Source organism: Astatotilapia calliptera, chromosome 4 (assembly GCF_900246225.1).
Source record: "Astatotilapia calliptera chromosome 4, fAstCal1.2, whole genome shotgun sequence".
Taxonomy (NCBI): Eukaryota; Metazoa; Chordata; class Actinopteri; order Cichliformes; family Cichlidae; genus Astatotilapia; species Astatotilapia calliptera.
Window position 1 is genome coordinate 32120682 of NC_039305.1, and position 20002 is coordinate 32140683.

The window sequence follows — 20002 nt, forward strand, 5'->3', positions numbered from 1 at the left end:
TTAAACCAAATTTGTATTGTTGCTATGAATCTTTTAACTGGAGGAAGTCTTCAAAACGGCAGACAACACAATTACACATGTACTTAAAAAAAGTGATTTAAGTTTAAAATTTAACACCATAACCTCCTAAGATGTGATGAGTCATTTTTAAAGCGAATTGCCCCTCATTTATTATCATTGATTTTCATTTTTTAATCATTCAAAATCACTTTTTGTTTTAAAATTAAATTATTATTATTTTATTTAGCTACATGACAGACTGGACACGTGACCGAATGTTTCCGTGTGTGTGTGTGCGTGTGTGTGTTTTAAACTTTACGTACGTTGGTAAATAGACTTCGGTGAACAGGGTTTACACAGGGGTTAAATCTAAACTTTAAAATTTACATGTTTTTCAAGTATCTTTATAACTCTTTGATATTGTAACCAATCCGGTCCTTTTTGTCCACTTAAAATATGTTTACAGAACTATTGTGATATTGTTTGTAATATTTGCTGTCCTCTTGGGCAGATTAACCTTAAAAAAACATTTTTAATGCCAACAAGATTTTCTTAACTGGATAAATAAAGGATATATAAAAGTCACTGCCAAAAACTGATTGCAGCTTCTGCCTTGTTACAATAATGTTGTTTGTGGCTCAAGATGACTTGATATCAGTCATGGCGGATACATTTGACATATGTTTCACATATTATAGACCAACAAGTTATATATCAGTTTTGGCAAATACCAAAAATCAGTTTTTGGCAGACGATCATTTTTTGGTACAAACACCGGAAATTAGGCTTTATTTTGAAATTATGTCACACGTTTTATTACAATAATTTGTATGAGTTTGAAAAAACTAAAACTAAAAACTGGATTGATTGTGCTTTACGAAGTTAAAAAAGGTTATTTTCATTTTCTCAGTGTCCATACATCCTAGTACGGTCTATCTGTGTTCTGGTGAACTTAGCGCACACAATAGCGGAAGTCGGGAGGAGTGAATCCTCTCGCTCTCACGTATCGACCTGCGCGTTTCTGGCAGCTCAGGGAAGCTAGCACGTTTCTTTCAGAGTCGGAGTGACGCTCGAGTTCCCCTTCTGCCAGCTTTCTCTCTTCGTATTCTTCCTAACTCCATCCAAGAACGACCACGCACAGCGACGGCGAGATTTGCTCCCACAGTGGTTTCTTCTTATTATGGCTGTTAGCAGCACCAAGACAGTGTACGAGATTTTCCAAAGCATGGAGTACGGGCCAGCAGCAACTTCTAGCACTGCTACTGCACAGGTACAGGTAACGTTCAGATTCATATTCAGAGACTGCTTTGAAACGAAACTTACTCACAGCACGCTGTGCTGCGGAGTTAGCGGATACCTATATATAAGTTATTGGACTCGTGAAGTTGCTTAACCGTTAGCCCAGTGTACCTCACAAGACAAACATGTGACAGAACTAGACACATAATTACATTATAATGTGTCGAGGGATTACTGTTCATGTAGATTGTTTTTTTATGTCCGTATCCCACCGTAGTCCGTGAAAAACATTGTAGGGGTTTCCTCTTTTTACCTGAACTTGAAAAGAGTTTAACAGGAGCTTCTGCCAAATACCAAATGTAGAAGATGGGATCTCTCAATAAAGGTTTACCCCTCGTTCATGGTGCCAGGCCTGCTAAAACTAAGTAAAATCAGCTGGCTACTCCCATCTTCTGTGTACAGTCTATGATTGCTAATCTGCAAACAGCTGTGTAAAAACAGCTGTGTAAAGGTTTTTGTGGCTGTCAGGACATTGAAGGTTTACAAAGAGTGCTAAATTACTGGAGAAGCACTCAAACCACTAGCATGCTGTCATTTGACAGCCCACATCATGTAGCGCATGAGAGACCATAGTACCAGCACCACGGCTCAGTTAATACACACTGCTAAAAAATGCCGTTGGTGCTTTGCAGAGAGTTGAGCTCTGTACTTTGGTCTTCAGTCTGTAAATAGCTGACACTCTTCACTTTGCCTACCCGCCTTTATCAGTCACTGCCATGTATATTGGTCTCTTCAACCAGTAAAAAGGTTTTTTTGGTTTTGGGTGCTGCTCATCTGCAGGCCATAATTTCACGAGTGTGCTAATGACGATGTTAACATGTTGTGGATTTAAAATGTTGAGAGCACGATAGACTGTAGTTTTCTTATTTTCAAAATAATGCACATCTCTTATATGCAAATGCTTAGATTTGCAAAAACATTAGAAGGGCCTCCTTTACCTGTAAGACTCCAGATAACAGCTTGTCTGAGATGTTCGGCATCCTCATCCTCTGTACTCATACAGGCACGGTTTGATAAAAGGGAAGCAAGACTTTTTTATTTTAATTCAAGGATTTTCATAAATCTGCAGTAACCTTTTAACAAAACTGAATCTGTGTGGGAGTGTTGGTCTCTCTGTTCTGGAGCTGATCCTTCCCCTGTTCCCTCTCTTCTTCATCAGGCCTGGCTGGAGCATCGTTCCCGTTCTCTGGGTCTCTTCATTGACGGTGAATTTGTCTGTTCAGCAGACGGGCGGAGCTGCTCCCTGGCTGATTCTAAAGGTGAGAGCAGCCCAAGCACACAGTTACACAGAAGTTAAAACCTCTTCATTACAAGTCAGTGTTTCAGACTTTTTACAAACATCCTAATGATAATGATGGTCTCAGTGTTTTGCCTGCCTGCTCTCCAGGAAGTATTGTATGCAGCACAGCATGCGCTGAAGAAGCTGATATTTCCCAGTGTGCCTCCTCTGCTGTTAACGGTTTCAAGTCCTGGAGCAACCTGAGCTGCAACCAAAGGGCCAAAGTGCTCCTCAGGTCCAACAAACACACCTTCACACACCTCGCTGCTTTGTTTTTGAGCCACCAGTTTAACATAAAGATGAATTTCTGTCCTCTAACAGGTTGGTGAGTGTGCTCGGGCAGCACGGCCAGTGTCTCTCAGAGTTGTGTGAGCTCTGTGAGGCCTCCTGCGCCACTGCCGCCCTGGTCAGGCTGCTGCAGTTCTACAGCAGCTGGGCGCAGCTCAGAGACACACTCCTCACTGACTGGACACCTCTGGGTAAGTGAATTCAGCTATCTTTACAAAATGCTCTCAGTCTTTTTATTGTGGTGTTTCGTAATTTTTCTTATTTTTTATCTTCCAGGTGTGGTGGCAGTGGTGACCTCGAAAGACTGTCCTCTCTATTCTCTTCTGCTCAAAGTCCTGCCAGCACTGGCTATGGGTAAAACACACACTGATGTTTGTAGCTGAACCCTAATCTGACTCTAACATCAAATCTGAACATTTCAAAATCGTCTTAATACCTGAGTTTAAAAGTGAAATACTGAAATGTCTCAGTTTAAACATTTGGGATGAAATACTATTTTATAAGAGCTTCATTTGGTTCTTATTTACTTTTCCTGCAGTGTCCCAACTTTTTCAGAATTGGTTTTTGTGGTCCGCTGTTAGATCTTAATTACTATCAAATGTATCCAGATCTTTGATATGGGAAAAACATCAAAGCACTTCTCTCATCAACCACCAAAGAGCCCTGCAGCCTGTGGTTATATTCATCGATTCATGCTTTAGTTGATTAATAAATTATATGGTTTATTAAATACCAGAAAATTCATCCAAAGGCCAAAGATGTGTAGCTTAAGATTAGTCATGAGAGAGAAGCCAGTTATCTCTTTTTGTAATTTGTTATCATCTTAATCGTTTAGGTTTTCTATCTTTATTTGTGGTGTCAGAGGAGCTGTGAGGTATAAATGAATGCTTCTTCCTTCTAGGCAACTCTGTGGTGGTTGTCCCCGGTCAGAGCACGGCCCCCCCAGTACTACTACTAGCTCAGCTTTTTACAGGAGCAGGACTTCCTGCTGGGGCTCTTAATGTGCTAACAGGAAGTGACATAACACTGGGTGTCAAAGTGGCCCAGAACCACAGCATCAGTTACGTCAACTACTGCGGCAACAAGGAGGTGTGTTTGTGTGCCATGTTTGCATGTCTTTGTGGGGACCAGAAATGGGAATGTTACTATACTGGGACCAACAGCCCTTATGGCAGGGGTACGGAGCTGCAGGTGTCCTGCAGGTTTCAGATGTGTCCTTGAGCCAACACAGCTGATTTAAATGGATAAATGACCTCCTCAACATGTCCTGAAGTTCTCCAGAGGCCTGATAATGAACTCATCATGTGATTCAGGTGTGTTGACCCAGGGTGAGATCTAAACCCTGCAGGACACCGGCCCTCGAGGCCTGGAGTTGGACACCCCTGCCTTATGGGGACAAAATGCCTGCCCCTTCGAGTTTGAGGGCATTTTTGAGACTCTTAATGTGGTTTTGGTGTCAGGGTTACTGTTAGGCTTAGGCGAGGTTTGGATTAGGCATTGCTTTTTGATGATTAGGGTTAGGGAAAGCATTGTCAATTAGACGTCCCCACTAAGATATGAAAACACGACTGTGTGTGTTTTTGTGAGAGTGAGTGAAATGGAGTCCAAATGGTTGAGCTGTGTGTAAGAAAATGTTTCCCTGCTCTTCGAGGACGGAGTGATGCTGTGTAAGGCCACAGCAGGGATGGGAGTTCCTGTGGCGGTGTCACCGTGCGTAGGCTCCACCTGTCCCTTCATCATCTTTGAGTCGGCAGACATTAACAGTGCCGTGGATGAGGTGATGGAGGCCGCCTTCAGGAAGAAGAAAGAGGTACGCTCATAGAGCGACGAGGTAACTCCTATTCCAGCGACGCATCCCTGAGCCTGTTTGACGGGACTCCCCTCTGCCTGCAGGTCTTCTGGGTGTTGTGTGTGCAGGAGAGTGTGGTGGACAGTGTTGTTGCCCATCTCCGGTTGCGAATGGCCAAGATGAAATGTGTGACCCTGCCCAGTGAGGCAGACAGGGAACGGGTGGATGCTGCTGTGCAGGAGGCTCAGCAGCTGGGAGCCACGGTTAGTAAGAAGACTTTGAGACATCAGGGTTTAAAAATGTTAATGCCAGGAAAAGTTTCAACGAACTTGAAGGTTCCCTTAGACTCGTCTGCTGATGGTGTGCACCACTTTGTCTTCATTTCCTCTGAGTTTACTGCCCATAACTAGCAGTTTTAAATGATCTCTCCTCAGTTGGTTCAGTCCTGTGCTGATCCCACGTCAGGTGCCCAGTATCCTTCCACTGTGCTCTGTGGGGTGGCCCCCTCCTCACCATGTGTGCTCAACCCCTGTCCCGGACCACTGCTGCCCCTCATGACCTTCAGAAGCAACACAGAAGCCGTGACTCTTGGTAAGAAGCTTCATGTGAAAACGTCTCCTATAAGACACCAACGTGAATAAGGTTTGAGGGTTTTTTAAAGGGTTGCATTTGCATCGTAATCAGAGACCTGGGCCTGTGTCGAACAAGGCGCCGGAGTAACATTTTCTGCCCTGTGCAGGGAACCACAGTCCTCACGGTCAGGCAGCATCCATCTGGACCGAAGACCTCACCCTCGCTCTGGAGACAGCTCAGAGGTGCATCTGCATTCTCTGCTCTCTGTCCTTCTGTTCTGCTGTCTGTTTCCTCTTTCTCCTTCTCTTCGTTTCTTTGTTGACTTTTCTTTTTACTTTCATATACAGTCGTTTCGTCACAACCACCTGTGCTCGGTGTAAAGCGAATACGTTGACTTTCATGGTCGGCTTCACATCTCGTGACTGTCCATTTAGTACTAACATTCATATTTATTTCCTTTAAAATGAATATTTCTTCTTCGTGTCCTGCCAGGTTGTCAGTTGGCTCTGTGTGGGTGAATTCCCACTCCATCTGTGACCCCTGTCTGCCCGTCTCCGGTCACAAAGACAGCGGGACCTGCACCGATGGAGGACAGGAGGTTTGTTGTTTTGACAGGCCGACAGAGCCTGGATCAGTAACACTGCTTGCACATGCTGCTGTAGTTCAATGTTTGAATTCAACGTCCCCTGGGTGTCGTCTCACCATCCTTAGTTTAGTGTTTTCTGTTAGGCTCATATAGCCCCGCAGCACTAATAACCTCGGTCTTTAGATATGAGGTTCTTATTGGTCTCCAGCTCCTGCAGTGCAAAACATCCCTACTAAACACGCCCACATAAATCACTCGATAGTTATATCCCCTCTTTATCCTGTCAGGGTCTGTACCAGTTTCTACGCCCCTCCTCTTCCTCCCCCCCTCTTCCTCGCTCCTCTCCCGTCTCCATGGACTACACGCAGTTCGGAACAGAAACGTCCCCACCTATCATTCCTGCTGAGTCGGACCCTGCCAGGTATGTTTGTGAAGCATTATAGCTGGTAAATGTTGCAGGAAAAATGTGTTGCACAGCACTAATCGCATCATTACATTTTCTTTCGTTTTTCTAGAGCCCCTCAGTCCCACCTGCAGTTTGTTGCTGGTAAAGCATGTAAGTCAGTGTCTGGCTGCAGTGTGGCTGTGCAGCCACCAGGTGGTAGTGGTGGTCTGTTGGCCTACTGCCCAGACGGGGGCCGGAAGGACGTTCGCAATGCTGTGGAGGCTGCTGTCAAAGTCCAGCCAGGGTGAGAGCGCAAACTACGTGTACGTGTTCACAAACACGTACAGGTCATTCAAAAAAACCACAAACACAACTGAGGTTTGTGTACTCGCACAACAGATGCTGTTGAGAGTTTATGAAACTGCACAGATTTTCCAAGATGTAGTCACTATATTAGTGGAAAAGCCATCAAGTAATGACGTAGGTACAAATCATCCCTGTAGTATTTCTGGATGGTTTCACAGGTTCTTTCAAGTCTTTTCTTAAAGTGGAGACGGGGTTCAGCTCCCAGACCCACACCTGCACCTGCTTCCACAGAAGGGCTGAAAGCTGATTGTGCATTGAGACACTGCCGGTCTGAGAGCAGAGTGCTTTGTTGGTATACTACGGTAATATGAGGATTTTAAGATGTGATTATTTAAGACCTTGAAGGATTTAAAATGAAGTTCTGCGTCTACGACAGAGCCACTAAAGAAATGTTACTATTTTTAACTTGGAGTCAGACGAGGCTGTTCGACGAGTAGAGTCACAAAGCAGAAATCTGGAGAGTGAACTGAGCAGCGTAGATCCACTTTAATGTTGTTTGTTACATTTTACTCCATATACACAACATTTAGATGAGTCCTCTGAGCCTTCCATGTAGAACATTGTGTTCTTAATCTGCTCTTATCAGCTGGTTACTGTAGGGCCGGGCTGTGTGCGTTTGCCATCAGTCAATGTACAACTTGACTGTGGGAACAGATAAGAAGACAAAGTGCAGAGTCATGAACTCGACACAAACTGCTTACAGAGTTCACTGAAATCTGACAAACACAAGCTGTGAAGCAGGACGTGTGGCCATTACTCATCGGCAGTCTTTAACAGTTGATAGATTTTATCCACGTAATGAAGCTTAACCTGACGGACACATAAATCCCAACAAATGGCATCAGGCTTTTGTTTTATTTATATTATTATTGTTGTATTTCTTTGAATGCCTTTGTCTCTTACAGCTGGATGAAAAAGAGCCCGTCTGCACGTGCCCAGTCACTCTACTCTCTGGCCAAGGGCCTTGAGGCGAAGAGGCGGGACATAGCTGCAGCAATCAACACACAGACCGGCCTGTCAATGGACGAGGCTGAGAAGGAGGTGGAGCTCAGCATTACCAGGCTCAGTGTTTGGGCCGCTTACTGTGACAAAGTCCAGGGAGGAGCGCTGGTGAGACCTTTCATGTTACTCAAAGCTGCTAAAGATGCTGAAACATGATAGAAAAGTATCAGCTGAGGCCGTCTGATCGCTCGTTGTTTCCCTCTCCTTCAGCCCATGCCAAACTCTGGCTCCGCTCTCTCCATCCCTGAAGCCCTGGGAGTCATGGGGGTCGTCCTACCTGACTACAATCCCCTCCTCTCCATGGTAACCGTGCTTGGGGCAACTATTGCCACAGGCAATGCTGTTATTATGGTCCCCAGTCAAAAGTATCCACTGCCTGTCTTGGCATTCATTAAGGTAAGTGTATAAATGTGCTGCGTGGCAAGTGGCAGGGAACCTTTAGAAAGAAGTTGCATGTTTCAGTCGGAACACAAAGTCAAACACGGTGGAACAAAAGTAACACGAACTGAAGCAATACGTCTTTGTTACTCAGAGGCAGCTGACCTGAATATCGTCTTAACTTGGGGGTCAAACTAGTGATTGTACAAGTGAATAGAAAAGTCTACACAAAAAGAAAAGTCTGCCCAGGTTTGTATGAATGTCAGTACACTGTGTGGGTCAGAAGCAGAGCTGCTGTCATTCTAGAGGAAAGGCTCGCCACCCTGCAGCCATTTTAAACATGCGCGGGCACCTGTGTGAGCATGTCGATTTACTTTAAATTCAGTCGTCAGCATGACATAATCATGCACGCGCAGAAACGCCAGTCAGACGTGATAAGAAGCGCCGTTAAGCAAAAATAGTAATAAAGGCTTTTGTCCATTTTGTGTCCACCGCCACGTTTGCTGGCGTTTCTCGTTTACTGCAGCAGTTTGCTCACATTGCTCAGGACGCTGCACTCTGTTTACACTCGAGGTGCACGTCCTGGGCAGGGAGTCATAGGCTACGTTCACACTGCAGGTCTTGATGCTCAATTCCGATTTTTTTGATCAAATCCGAATTTTTTGTCTGCTCGTTCACACTACAAATAAAATGCGACAGCAAACGCGCTCTAGTGTGAACGCTCAAAGCGGCCGCATGTGCAAAAGAAGACGTCACACACAGCGCGCTCTGTTTAGACACAGAGCAAACAATATTGTTTGACTGATGGCCTTAATATAAAGACTTCTGACTTCACGTTTCCCAATTTTTGCTTTAAGTTATTTTGTTATTTACATAATAATGTAAATAACCTAATAATTATCATTATTGCTGTTTTAGAGAGGAGCGCTGCTTCAAAGGACAGCTGCAGATTTCTGTCAGAATCTGCAGATTATGCAGTACAAATAAAATGTTCACGTTTCTCCAACGCTGTCTTCCCAGCAGTTTCACCGGGTGGCCAGGAAGCGTTCGCGATGTCTTATCGGGCGCTTCTCCGGTGCTGATAATTGGCGTCTGTCTTGTGTCAGTGACGTAAAAGGCGGATTTAATGCGACTTGACCGTTCACACAGCAGTCGCTTCATCGTATGTATCGATTCAATAGAAAGTGACCCAGCGATTTGTCGATTTGTGCGTTCAACTGTCAACATGTTCGGATATGGTCCATAGGGTCAAAAAGATCAGCCTGCAGTGTGAACGTAGCCAAAGAGACCAATTACACGAAGAGTCTCTCAGTATGTCATTCTGCGCTGTGATTACAGCCGTTCACCAGCTCTGTGAACAGTCCTCGTAGCCATTGATCACCGGTCACGACAACGAGCATACTAACAAACCATGAAGCTGAGCTTGTGGCCCTCCAGCTAACATGTGACTCTAAAGTGGCTGTTGGTGTGATGGTAAATAGTGATCTGTCTAAGTGTTAGCCTCTTAATAATAATTTGAGGACAGGCTGTGCAGGCATAAGGGATGTGAGCCGAGGATAAAGGAGTCTTCATGCGTTGAACACATGAAATGAATTGAACTGAAATAAATCATCACCGGATGAGTGTTACATGTCTGCACCTAGCTGTTTGAGGGTAATCCCTAAATCTGCACAGCTCTGTGCGGCTGACCTTGTCAGGTCACGTCTAACATGCGTGCACGTGTTTTGCTTTACGTGTTGCAAAGAAGCTCTGAAGATGTTTTTAATCAGGTCAAACCTTGGAAAGAACAGCTGTTTACTCAAATGGAAATAATGTGCAAAGGTTTTAGAAAAGTCTGCTTATAGTGTCATGATTGTTTTAGTTATGTGCAGTTCCAGATCCTTTCAGTGTTGCATCTATTCTGGGTTCCCCCAAATGTTTGGTTGGCCTGCTATTGTAAGACATGGTGCCTAAATGTTTTTGTACAGCCTAAGCAAAAAAAAAGAAAGAAAAAGACGTAGGTGAGTGGACTGTTGGTTAGATAATGCTTCCTAATGGAGAGTTTGAAAGTCTTAAATTGTACCTTAATGTTGCGGGCCTGTTTCTAGCCAGTTTTTCTAAGTTGGTCAGCATTAAAAGTGCTTGGTCAGCGCAGCTTAAGCTGCAGTCGATCACGAGGCTGTCAGTGTGAACTTGTGTGCAGATCTGTTTTCATTTAAGATGAAAACTTGACTGCAGAGTTGAAGCAAGTCTTCGGTTTCCTCAGCTTGACCTGCATTAAAAAGCACCGTGAATCATAAAAACCGGTTGTTATCTTTATTGCACCTTTTCCTTCTCCTCTTTCTCAGGTGCTCCAGTCCTCGGACTTGCCAGCAGGTCTGGTAAACGTTATTACAGGAAGTCGAGACCAGCTGACTGTGGCTCTGGCTAATCACAGTGTCATCAAGGCCATCTGGTACTGGGGCAGTGCTGAGGTGAGGCTAACTCTTTTAGCTAACTCATTTTGCATTAAACTGAGCTCCTGAGTGTAGGATTGACTTCCTTCTCCCAAATTAGGCCTGCCTCATATAATCGCCTACACCCACTTCACTGTTTCTGATTTCCTGCTGCAGGGCTGCCAGTACCTCCAGTACACCTGCACTAGTCCACTAAAAACCCTGCGCCTGTGTGAGGACCAGGAAGGGAAAGATGGGGAGCTAGACTGGACTCGGTGCCGTCCGTCATTCCTGGAAGAAATGTGGAGAAGCGCTGTGCAGTGGAAGAGTGTGTGGATTCCTACAGCTTAAAACAGAACGGCAGGAAGAAGGAACAGAGTTACAGTTTGGATCATGGAGCGTTTGACTGTGACCTGAAAAAGCAGAAATCATCACAGGCCAGACGGCGACAGAAGGGGAGGAGGGCTTTTAAAAGCAAAGAAACATTAGATGTTAAATTACATTTTGAGATTATATTAGGAATGGCTGACACAAAGCACTTAATAGACAGACGAGGGATTCAATGCAGCTCACACGTTAACAGTGTTGCTGACTTATGAGCTGATTTTTGTTGCCAACATGGTTTAAAAATGATCCTAAAATGGAAAATGTGGCGATTCACTGTGATTAAGACGAAAGGTTTTTCCCTTTTACGTCCCTGTGACGGTCAATGCAGAGACCCTAAAAACATTTCACTGTTTTCATTAAATGTATGTCGGTTTACTGAAGATTATCGAGCAGAGCAGTAGCTGCCCGTCAGAAGAATCGATTCATTGTTGAGTTTGTCATTTTGGTTTTTAAATAAATATAAAAAACAATGCTAGCCAAAGTAACATCCATTAGAACTACTGCAACATTTTGCTTGATTAGTCAAAACAATAAACCTGCAGGTTTATTAACGACAGCTGCTCTTTAGTAATTCCTTTATTTTAGTCATAACAGGCTATCATGATAATAACCCTGCTGATTTTCTACCTCTGTTATGCGTTTTTTAATTAACCCTCACATGTCTGATCAGGTATCACAAGTTATTTCAAAGTAGGTCATGTTCACATTTCTTTCCACGTTAACGAATAATCCACGTGAACCGTGACAAACCTCAGGAGAACTTTGGCTCAGATTATTGCGCCTGTGTTGCAGGGTCAGTGCATATTAAATAGATAAAGTTGTGTTATGGGCTTGAGCATGCTCTGTGGGGGCCATTCCACTTCCTGCTCAGAAGTTAAGACAGACAGAAATGAGGTGTAATTCAGAAAAGGTCACAGCAGGGGGCGCTCACAAGGTAGTTCTCAGTGATCAGGAGTGAATACAGATAAACGTGAACAATATATATATTTTTTATTTTGTTTTTGACAATACAGCAACACTTATGTACTAAAGTTTTTCTGAGAGAAAAGCTAAAAAAATACTTCCAATCTGGTGACGTATGCTGAGAGGTCCTCGGAAAAACCCTTTGTGGCTCCTGTTTCTAAACAGCAACTAAAACACACATTAGATGTGCGGTTTAACTACAACAGAACCTTACACGTATAGGAAGCAGCGGGTATCAGAGGCTTCAACACAGCTAGCCGTTGTTTGTGTTCGCTGGCTTGACAAAACCTAAAAGCCCAGTTGGAGATAACAGGAACCTCGACGCTGGTTCTCAGCTTCCTCCTGTCGTAGCTGCAAATCCAGCTACGTGCATAAGATTAGGCAGCAGATTTGAATGAAGTATAAAAACATTTGTTCATTTTTTTGCAGTTTGCACTTCTGTAACTTTACAGCTGGCCTTCATTCAGTCAGTTTAATAAAGTCTGGCTTAACAATCATGCAGGTACTTAAAACACGCTGTAAAGAACGGATCCAGAGAAAATGTTTTCCTTCAGGATCTTTCTAAACCAAAGCACCGGGCTGTGTTCAGCATAAGTTACCATGGTGATTTAGTAGAAAGAGAGCAACTTTTGTGACACAGGAAACTCTTTAAGCTCAACATCGCTGACTGAGGATTTAATCGAGCTTCGCAGTGCACCACTCGGGCGGCTCCTGCACACTTCATGCCTGTAAATGTTCTGTGGAGCTATGATGTATTTCTTTACTTACTGGTTTACTACAAATCAAATGTGCAGAGCCCTTCGACTTAAAATCTAATGATATTTTCCAAAGAAAAGTGTCCACCCAAAATGTAAAATTTTGGACTGCATCTCTGTCGTCCACTGTTCATTCAGAACGGTCTTGTGAGTGCCCCGTATAAAAAACCTGAACTCCACAGAGTGTTTGTTGCTTTATTCTCAAGCTGCCAGAAGCAGCTACAGTTTGTGTGATTTGCCCCGGTGTCAGAATAACAAGCATTTAGCTGAAGTTTGCAGTCCTGGAGCTTCTAAAGAATTATGGTCTGCATCTTGGTGCTAATTATGCTGTTCGCATCTGAGCAATCAAATCACACCAAAGGGAGTCCAGTTTAACTGCACTGAAAAGAGTTCTCCATTGAAAAATCTCAGCTGGGGGGAACTATGCATACTCTGCAACTAGAAGCCGCGTCAGCCTTACAGATCTGTCAGTGACTCAGCAAAACAAACAAAAAGCAGCAGTACATGGATCCAACTTCCTGTGTCATGTGTCTTTTGCTGTACATTAATACTGTAATTTGTAGCCATGAAAGGTCAAATCTGACTCTGTCGTGCAAAAACATTCCAAGTGACATTTCATTTGTTTCCAAATTCACATTGTGAAATAAAACAAACAAATGTCAAGTGTGTCTGTTTAAAAACGAATATTTAAAGAAAACGATTATCTGGAAATGTATATTTATTGTTTTATTTCTTTTCCCATTACTCACAAATACATTAGCTTTTCCAGCTTCTAATGTTTAAGCTATGTTTCTACAGCTGTCTGTGCTGTTGCAGAATTCTTCTGTAGATTCTTTGAAAGCTGTTTTTCTCTGCTACACGTATTGCATCAACACTTCTTAAATGAATAAATCCGGACTACTGATTTGATCAGCGTCTCAAATTATTTTATGCATGGAATAGGTTAAAGAAATATAAATGTGCTTCCTGCATTATCTATTTTTTATAAGAAAACAGCAGCGCCGCCACTGCACATTGTAAACCTACTGGCTCATATGTTTGATTGTGGCACTGTGACTGTGATCCTGGTTCTGCTGGAGGTCTCTTCCTGTTAAAAGGGAGTTCTTTCTTTCCACTGTATCCAAGTGCTTCTGATTGTTAGAGTTTTCTCTCTTATTGTAGCGTTTTTCCTTTGTAAAAGTGCCTCGAGGCAACCGTTGTGAGTTGGTGATATACACTCGGCCCCCTTTTGTCTCCAGAACATCTCTACTTCTTCAGATTCAACAAGGTGCAGGAAACAAGCCTCAGACACTTTGGCCCATGTGACACGATGGGTTTGTCAGCTGCACGTCCATGATGCTAGTCTCCCATTCCTCCACATCCTAAAGGTGCTCGACTGGATTGATATTGAGTGCAGTGAACTCACTGTCATGCTCAGGAAACCAGTTTGCGATGACCTGAGCTTTGTGAAATAGTTTATCCTGCTGGATGCATGCATCAAAAACTTTAGCTTCAGTTTCCTGTTATTAGCTGACAGGAGTGACACCTGGTGTGGTCTGCTGCTGCTGTAGCTCAAGGGTTGACATGCTGGGTGTTCGGAGATATTATTCTGCAAGTGATTATTTGAATTACTGTTGCTTTACTGTCAACTTCAAGCAGTTTGACTTTTCTCATCTGACCTCTGACACCAACATGGCATTTTAACCCAGAGAACTGCAGCTCACTGTATATCTTCTTTCCTTTAAATAAACCTTGGTTGGAAACATCCCAGCAGGTCAGCAGCTTCAGGAATACTCGGACCAGCCAGTCTGACACCAACAGCCGTGCCACATTCAGAGTAAATCACATTTTCTGATCCTCGGTTTGAACATCAGCGAACCATCTTCACCACGTCTACATGCCTACATGAGTTGAACAAATGTGCCTAACAAACATGAGAAAGTATGAATACAGTTCTTTTCGTTAATTACTACTAGTTCACACAGATAACTGGTCAAAAACAGTTTCGGTAACTCAAGTACACTTTTGGTTCCTTCGTTCACACTTTCTGTTCCTTGTTCGTTTTTCCAAACCGGTCCCATCCAGCAGAGCACTGAGGTAAACGTACAATGAGATGCGATCACGAGGTGTCCTCCCTCTCACGGCCCTGTGACAACAAAAGCAGAACAGAGAAAAAGGAAGACGGGTGCTGGCGGCTGCAGAATGCTGACTCACAGCGATGACATCGCACAACACTCAGCTGAACCTGATGGTACAACCCGGACTCATCGTCTTACACGAGAGTGCACAAAATAAAGATGGCAAAGCTGCTGTCTGAACTGCTCTGTCATCTTTGTTAAGCATGAGAGTGGAAAACAAAGCAAGTGTAGCCACTTGATGACGAGTGCTTATGTGTTGTTGCAGGTGTTGGTGAAGTACAGTCAACACAGGACAGCTTACAGTGCTTTTTAGTACGATGATAAGTGAGCAGTGACTGTGGATCTGTCTTTAGCTCGTCCTTCCTTCCTTTCAGCTCTGTGGTTCCTCCATTTTCACAGAACACTAACTTATGTGATTGTTGTCTCTATACTGTGAAAGCCTTTTATTAACCAATCATTTTTACTGCAGGATGAAATTTAGTTATAAGACTTGAGTGACATAAAAGCCATGTGAACACAAAGCTATCTATTGGGCTGGCATTAAATACAACATGTATTTGATTTTTTTCATTTTATGGAACTTTTTATGTCTACTTCCTTATTTCTTAATATGACACAGGAACTGGTGTCTTTACTCAGGTCATTATTTATTTAACAGTTTTATAACTTTTCAGATTGCAGTTTTCTTACCCTTGCTCCGTACCACAAACTACAAATTTCTCCACTGATTCTGAATACTCTGACAAAATTAACACCTTTATGTTTTTCTGAATCCATTTTCCTTTATCTTGAAATATATGTAGAGGTGTTTTAAGTTTTTTTTTCTGAGGTCATGGAAAATGTCTCTTATTAGTACATGGTCCTGATTGGACAGCACCGCTACTGACAAATCTTATAGAATATGATGATTGCTGTGCCCATTGGCAAATAAAACAGTTAAAACAGCTCCAACTTAAACGTCTACAGGTATAAATGCATCATATGTAACACCTGTAGCTCTGACGCTCTGGAAAAACAAGTGTTGCTTCTCTGACTGAGGAATGTGTTATGTAATGATGTCTCTAGCTCTTGCAACTATGCTAAAAATGTAATGTGGCTTTATTTTGAACATGTTAAAATTACACAACAGCAACTACAAAAAAAGCACAAACAAACAAAAGGAAACATAAGGAAAAAATAACAACAACATTTTCAAAACGAAGTAAGAAGAAGGAAACGCTTATTTAATCCCACGCATGTTTCCACAAGTCATAACTAATAATCATCAGTGTGATTAATGGCCTGTCCTACAATAAATCCGTCCTTAGAATTTGTTACATGCATTTGCTTTTATAATTCCAACATCGTGGCAGGAGAGTTATTTACAGATGTGCAAACACATATATACTGTGTAGATAGCGAGTAACAAAACTATCTCCTTCTTGTACCTTGAAAAAAAAAACCATAATTTTGTACCACTATTTAAAATGTGTCAAACTAATAAGATGTAACCTTTGCAATATCATTGATGTGTTTGAGAGCGGTATTGTTTACTCTCGTACATTACGTGTCAGCTAAAATCACACACTACAGCAAATCATAAGGAGAACTAAACCTGTTCTGAGACATATTTTAGAGACAAGCGGTGTCGGCCTACGTGACTGCCACTGTGTGTGAAATGACACGTTCAGCCAAAAGGCTTACATATGTTCTCCTTAGTGTGCAGGAAGGTATCAATTACTCTAAGACAAGCAGACATGGTGGAAGTTATTCACTGGGAAAGAAAGAGTAGATCAGTAGGCTTTCTCTGTCATTTCAACTGCTTAAAAGCAAGTCTAGTGATGTTCTTTCATTCATTTTATTATTAGAAAATGAAGCTGAAAGGGTGCAGCAAAGAAAATGCAGGCTCCGTCCTCGTGCTGGGAACACGTGATTACCAGCACACCTGTTCAGACTGGCAGGTCTCTTGGGCACAGTGGAAAAGTACTGCTCACACCGCTGTAGGTGTTGTCTTGTAGTGCTTGACTTGATGTAAAGACAAAGTCAAGTTAAAGATAAACGTACAGAAGAGATATTTATGATTACATGAAGATGAATATTAAAGCTTACTGTATGTGTTTTGGGCTTTCTATTAAAAACATATCATGAGTGGATTTACTTCTACATGCACTTTACATAGAAAGGATTGAGTATGTGACGTTGTGTTACACTTATACCTCAGCTGCAGTGAGACTATTCAAGGACAAGTTTCATCTAACACGATACTCTTACATAAACAGACTAATACAAAAATGTGTATACATGTCTTAGTTTTCGTTTTGTGTTACCCAGCAGTAGTAATGTTTCCGCCTGGGAGGTTCTACTATTGCTGGTAATGTCTGCCAACAGTGCTGTGGTGTTGAGCAATGCAATGCAATAAGAAACTCTTTGGTTGTAAACACCATTATCAGCAGTTTTTGGATGTCACGTGTTAGATTTATGGCGTAACTCTGCCTCAGTTTATGCTGCTTTTATGTAACCATTAACTACAATAATATGCAAAAGTGTTCTTCTTTTGTACTTGTTGGTTAGAACAAATGCCCGTCTAAACAGGTTGTTTTTGGAATTTTTCATTGATTCAACAAAAGAAGTGAAAACACAGTATGTGTTTTATTGACAGGCTGCAAGTAACAAAGCGCCTAAAGATGCAATTTAAAAAGTTTTCTGTTATATATCGACACAATTGGGTCAACCTTTGGGTTTTGTGCCTTTTTGGCTTGAATGTTTCAAAGATCAGTCTTAAGTCCCTTTATTAAACAAGCAAAAAACATTTGTTTAAAAAACTTGTCCAGATAAAAACTTCAAACGCCCTTCAGAACTGGGAATTATTGAGGTCTGGCTACTTGAAAAAGAAATATCAGCTTTGGCTCAAGACTTTTGCACAGCATTGTACGTATTAAACAAAGAAGCGATTTTACGCGTTTTGAGATTTATCGTTAAATATCTTATATATGTTGCTTATTTCCTGTTGAACTACGGAAAATGCTTTGTCATTGCACGTGACTATCTCCCAGCAGGTCACATTAAACATTAAAGTGGATGATGAGATTTCTACGAATCAGGAGGAGAAAAAAATGCAACTTCATCCTGTGAGTCACAGCTGGTACAGACACCCCGGCTCAGTGATTGGTGGAAACATACGTCACATCTGTCACGAGCTCCTCCGTGGAGTATAAATACAGGGACCCGCGAGTGTCCCTGTATTCACACCAGGGGAGAAATCTTTGAGGAGTTTTTGCTTCAACAGTGTTTGAACGGAACTTCTTGACTTCGTCCCGCTTTGTATTTCAGCTACTCTGCACTTCGGAAGAAAAATCCTTTTCTACTTGAACACTACACATAAAGTCGACGTGAAGCTTTATTTTTGCACCGTTTTTGTTAATAAAAAGCACAAGAAACGCCAGCCGAAATGGAGTCCCAAGTGCGCCAGAACTACCACCGCGACTGCGAGGCCGCCATCAACCGGATGGTGAACATGGAGCTGTTTGCGTCTTACACCTACACTTCTATGGTGAGAACACGTCATGTGATGCTGATGTCTGTAATAACCTTAGTCTCAAGCTATATTAGCTTAATGCTAGACAAAGAGAACGGAGTAGAGTCGTTAAATGTAAAGTCCGGTATGTTGTTGCTAATTTCAGTAATGCATGATTTCAGTCGCAGCTCGTTTGTTGGTTGTTTATCACAGTTGGGCAGGTTGCCAGATGCGGAGTGTATTTTCACCCCAAACACATCACCGAAAAACCCAAATGCTGCGTCGTGCTTCGTTTGGCTTTTCTTTAGTCTCTATTTCAGCAGTTACCTCGGTCTAAACCGGCTGAACTGTCCATCATGAATCATGTCTGTCTCCATAACTGTTTGTCACGATGCTGTATTTGCAGAAGAATTGGTGCTGTGTACTAATAACCTGTGTCTGATTTGTCAGGCCTTCTACTTTGACCGTGATGATGTGGCCCTGCCAGGCTTCTCCCACTTCTTCAAGGAGAACAGCCATGAGGAGAGGGAGCACGCTGACAAGCTGCTGTCCTTCCAGAACAAGAGAGGAGGTCGTGTCTTACTCCAGGATATCAAGGTGTGTACAAACTGAACCAGTCCTGCTGTGACATACCTGACTGTGTCTCTAACACAGAAACTGGGATTAATGAGCAGTGTTATGACACTTGTTCTCTTGTTGTTAGCGTTAGTGTGTAATGTGTATACAGAGCTTAAAACAAGTGTTCAGTCTCTAACAGAATTGTTTGTTGTGCAGAAACCAGAGCGTGATGAGTGGGGCAGCGGGCTGGAGGCCATGCAGTGTGCTCTGCAGCTGGAGAAGAATGTCAACCAGGCTCTGCTGGACCTGCACAAGCTGGCTTCTCAGCATAATGACCCTCATGTAAGTGGGAGTTGGAGGGAAGAGTTTGGGGTTAAAGACTGAACTAGTTGATGCTGTGTATGTTTGACAAATCATCAAATGTTAACTGTAGTTTGTTTTCCCAGCTGTGTGACTTCCTGGAGAGCCACTACCTGGATGAGCAGGTGAAGTCCATCAAGAAGCTGGGTGACCACATCACTAACCTCACCCGCATGGATGCCCACAACAACAAGATGGCAGAGTACCTGTTTGACAAGCACACTCTGGGTGACAAGAGCTAAATGCTGAGACGTAGAAGTGAGCCTGGAGTCGGCATGTTAACAACACAGGCTTTGAAGTAAACTCACTTCTGCTCCAGCTGATTTCTTTCCTGATTTCCTCACTTTAAAGCTGGCATCAGTTCTTGTATGTTGTGGTGTTTGTGTGAAATGTCACATGGAGCGATGGATGTTATCAGGGTATGGCTCTGCTTCTAAACTGTCTGACATTTGGAAATGTTTCTGATCTGTTCATCTGAATAAACCTTTTGAGCTGGATCTTTGGTCTGTCTGCATCTGTGACTCATTTTATTATAGTTTAGATCAACTGCTCTGTCAGATGTATGCCTATTCAACAGACAATGCATTTAAGTATAGTGTTTCAGTTCAAATGGCTTCAGAAGGAGTTTGGTGTCAGATAGGCTGGTCCAACTATTTCAGAAACTCTTACAGGATTTCTCTACCCTGCCAGGAAGTGTAAGAGGAAAAATCCTGTGAGGTTGTTGAACCAAAATGCCTCTTTCATAACACCCAGATTGCTTCAGGTTCTTATGGAAGCCTGTTTCCGCCACTAAAAAAAAAAAAAGCTAGTATCCATAACTCGAAATTAGTTATTTTCTCGAAATTTCGAGAAATATAACTCGAAATTTCGAGTTAGCTCTGCCAATCAAAAATATACGTGAATGAGGTCGCTTTCTTGTTACCCGGAAGCATATGGCGCAGGACCGCGCACTCAAACGGATCCCAACAAATTAAAGTATGTTTGCTGATAGTAACACCATGTGATTCGGC

General features: G+C 42.7%; 2 protein-coding genes across 2 annotated transcripts; both read left to right on the top strand.

The window, feature by feature from the left end:
• The first annotated feature begins 950 nt into the window (after positions 1-950).
• aldh16a1 (aldehyde dehydrogenase 16 family, member A1) lies at positions 951-11567 on the top strand. The gene is made up of 17 exons (XM_026166185.1): positions 951-1270; positions 2459-2558; positions 2687-2813; positions 2900-3057; positions 3143-3220; positions 3768-3955; positions 4518-4676; positions 4760-4918; positions 5090-5246; positions 5395-5470; positions 5721-5826; positions 6102-6235; positions 6330-6503; positions 7471-7675; positions 7778-7963; positions 10273-10398; positions 10537-11567. The coding sequence occupies exons 1-17, from the start codon at positions 1181-1183 to the stop codon at positions 10708-10710; spliced, it is 2397 nt and encodes a 798-aa protein (XP_026021970.1). The 5' UTR covers positions 951-1180; the 3' UTR covers positions 10711-11567.
• A 6216-nt stretch (positions 11568-17783) lies between these two features.
• On the top strand, positions 17784-19489 carry LOC113021470 (ferritin, middle subunit-like). The gene is made up of 4 exons (XM_026166189.1): positions 17784-18110; positions 18525-18671; positions 18849-18974; positions 19079-19489. Exons 1-4 carry the CDS (start codon positions 18009-18011, stop codon positions 19232-19234), a joined length of 531 nt encoding a protein of 176 aa, XP_026021974.1. The 5' UTR covers positions 17784-18008; the 3' UTR covers positions 19235-19489.
• Positions 19490-20002: the final 513 nt, after the last annotated feature.

Excerpts from the sequence above, each read along its gene's own strand:
- LOC113021470 (XM_026166189.1), top strand. The coding sequence starts at position 18,009 with ATGGAGTCCCAAGTGCGCCAGAACTACCACCGCGACTGCGAGGCCGCC. Across the intron at positions 18,672-18,848 it reads TCTTACTCCAGGATATCAAG|AAACCAGAGCGTGATGAGTG; the intron begins GTGTGTACAAAC and ends TTTGTTGTGCAG. Across the intron at positions 18,975-19,078 it reads CTCAGCATAATGACCCTCAT|CTGTGTGACTTCCTGGAGAG; the intron begins GTAAGTGGGAGT and ends TTGTTTTCCCAG.
- aldh16a1 (XM_026166185.1), top strand. The coding sequence starts at position 1,181 with ATGGCTGTTAGCAGCACCAAGACAGTGTACGAGATTTTCCAAAGCATG. Across the intron at positions 3,221-3,767 it reads CCTGCCAGCACTGGCTATGG|GCAACTCTGTGGTGGTTGTC; the intron begins GTAAAACACACA and ends TCTTCCTTCTAG. Across the intron at positions 7,964-10,272 it reads CTGTCTTGGCATTCATTAAG|GTGCTCCAGTCCTCGGACTT; the intron begins GTAAGTGTATAA and ends CCTCTTTCTCAG.